At 34.6% G+C, this 1542-nt stretch overlaps 1 protein-coding gene across 1 annotated transcript in view; it reads right to left on the bottom strand.

The window, feature by feature from the left end:
- The window catches only part of ANGPT1 (angiopoietin 1), a 307389-nt gene that overhangs the window by 47532 nt on the left and 258315 nt on the right, over positions 1-1542 (bottom strand). Inside the window, exon 6 of the mRNA XM_012645300.1 lies at positions 1137-1238. Within this exon, the coding sequence (XP_012500754.1) occupies positions 1137-1238 (102 nt within the window). The remainder of the gene's footprint in view (positions 1-1136; positions 1239-1542) is intronic.

The raw sequence follows: 1542 nt of genomic DNA, 5'->3' as shown, positions 1-1542 counted from the left end.
TTTTACACATTGTCTACAAGAATATCCAGACAGAACTTAGGCTAGTACAGCATTCCTATCACCTTTTTCTTTATCTTCTGAGAAAGAAATTTGTCACAAAGTCAACACAAGAATTATCTAGAAGTTTTAGATGTAAAAGAATGAGAATTAATCCATAAATAAAGATCTTGCTCTATTAATGTGCCCAACATTCTGTTAGCAGATTTTAAGGTTAATATTGGAGACACTGACTATATGCCTATTGGATTATGGATTATTTCAACCATCTACTATATTATCTTGGAAAAGTTTATCTCTCTAATTTCAGTTTCCTCTTAAAATGTGGATAGAATTAGCTACTAGGGTTGATATAAAAATTAGATAAGAATTTATGCATAGGGCTGACACATATTAAGCCTTGAAAATGTTAGTGACGATGATGATAATGATGACGATAATGATGTCTGCTATTATTTTGGAGACCCCAATGAATCATGCGTCACAATTCATACTTCTGTGTACTCCTCTTGCTGTGAATCTGGACTGGCCCTGTGATCAACTATAACCAATGGAATTCAGTGGAAGTAACACTGTGCCATTTTTGGGTCTAATGAGACTTTAAAAGGCTTGAAAGCTACTACTTTTGTGCTTGGGGGATGCCAACTGCAACATAAGAAATCTGACAATGCTGGGTCACCATACTGGGAGCAGCCCAGCCTAGCCACATGGGTAGGTCACATGTAGGAGCTCCCAGTAGACAGCCAGCAACAATCTGCCAGCCATGTGAGTGAGGTCATTGCTATTAGCCACTCTGTTCCACAACCTGTAGCTCTGCACATTTCCCTTGCCCTGGCTCACCTATCCAGTCCAGGTCTGAGTTCTAGCTTCCCCCACCCTTATTCAACTAAGAATGAATCCAGACAAGAGTTCACCAAATAATTTCAGTAATGCATTTTTCTTTCTGATGCACACATGGAAATCATTTACTGAAAATGATTTATGAGTATTTTGTATCTAATGAAAATAATGCAACTAATGTATCATTTTATTTTAAAAGTAACTCAAAAACACCCCAAAATGCAAAGGTTGATTATGTAGTATGCTGAAGATACCTCATGATAAATCATCAAAAACCACTGTAAATTCTTCCATCTTACCATTTTATATTCTTTCCAGCCTCTTTGGAAATCCAAACTTCCATCTTCACGATGCTGTATTACAGTCCAACCTCCCCCATTAAGATCCATATTGCAAAATACCTGACAAAGGGAAAATAAAGTCAAATATGTTTCAAAATAGAAATAAGGTGGAGAGGACTATAGATTAAAAAATAAAAATTACTATGTTGAAAAATGTTAATTTAGACATATTATTGGTTATTTCCTCCTATGATTCATAGTTTGAGTTGTTTCTGATTAAATTCTACCAATGGTGCATGTATTACTTACAAAAATTTTAATCAGTTACCTAAAAATTAAGTCTTAGTCTCACACTATAAAACATATAAAAAAAATCTTTGTCTTAAATGGAAATAGGCACTTGTGTATGTTCAAATTTTTAAAA

Source organism: Propithecus coquereli, unplaced genomic scaffold (assembly GCF_000956105.1).
Source record: "Propithecus coquereli isolate 6110/MARCELLA unplaced genomic scaffold, Pcoq_1.0 Scaffold23, whole genome shotgun sequence".
Classification (NCBI taxonomy): Eukaryota; Metazoa; Chordata; class Mammalia; order Primates; family Indriidae; genus Propithecus; species Propithecus coquereli.
The sequence above is the reverse complement of the archived record's forward strand: the minus strand, read 5'-3'. Positions and strand labels throughout refer to the sequence as shown.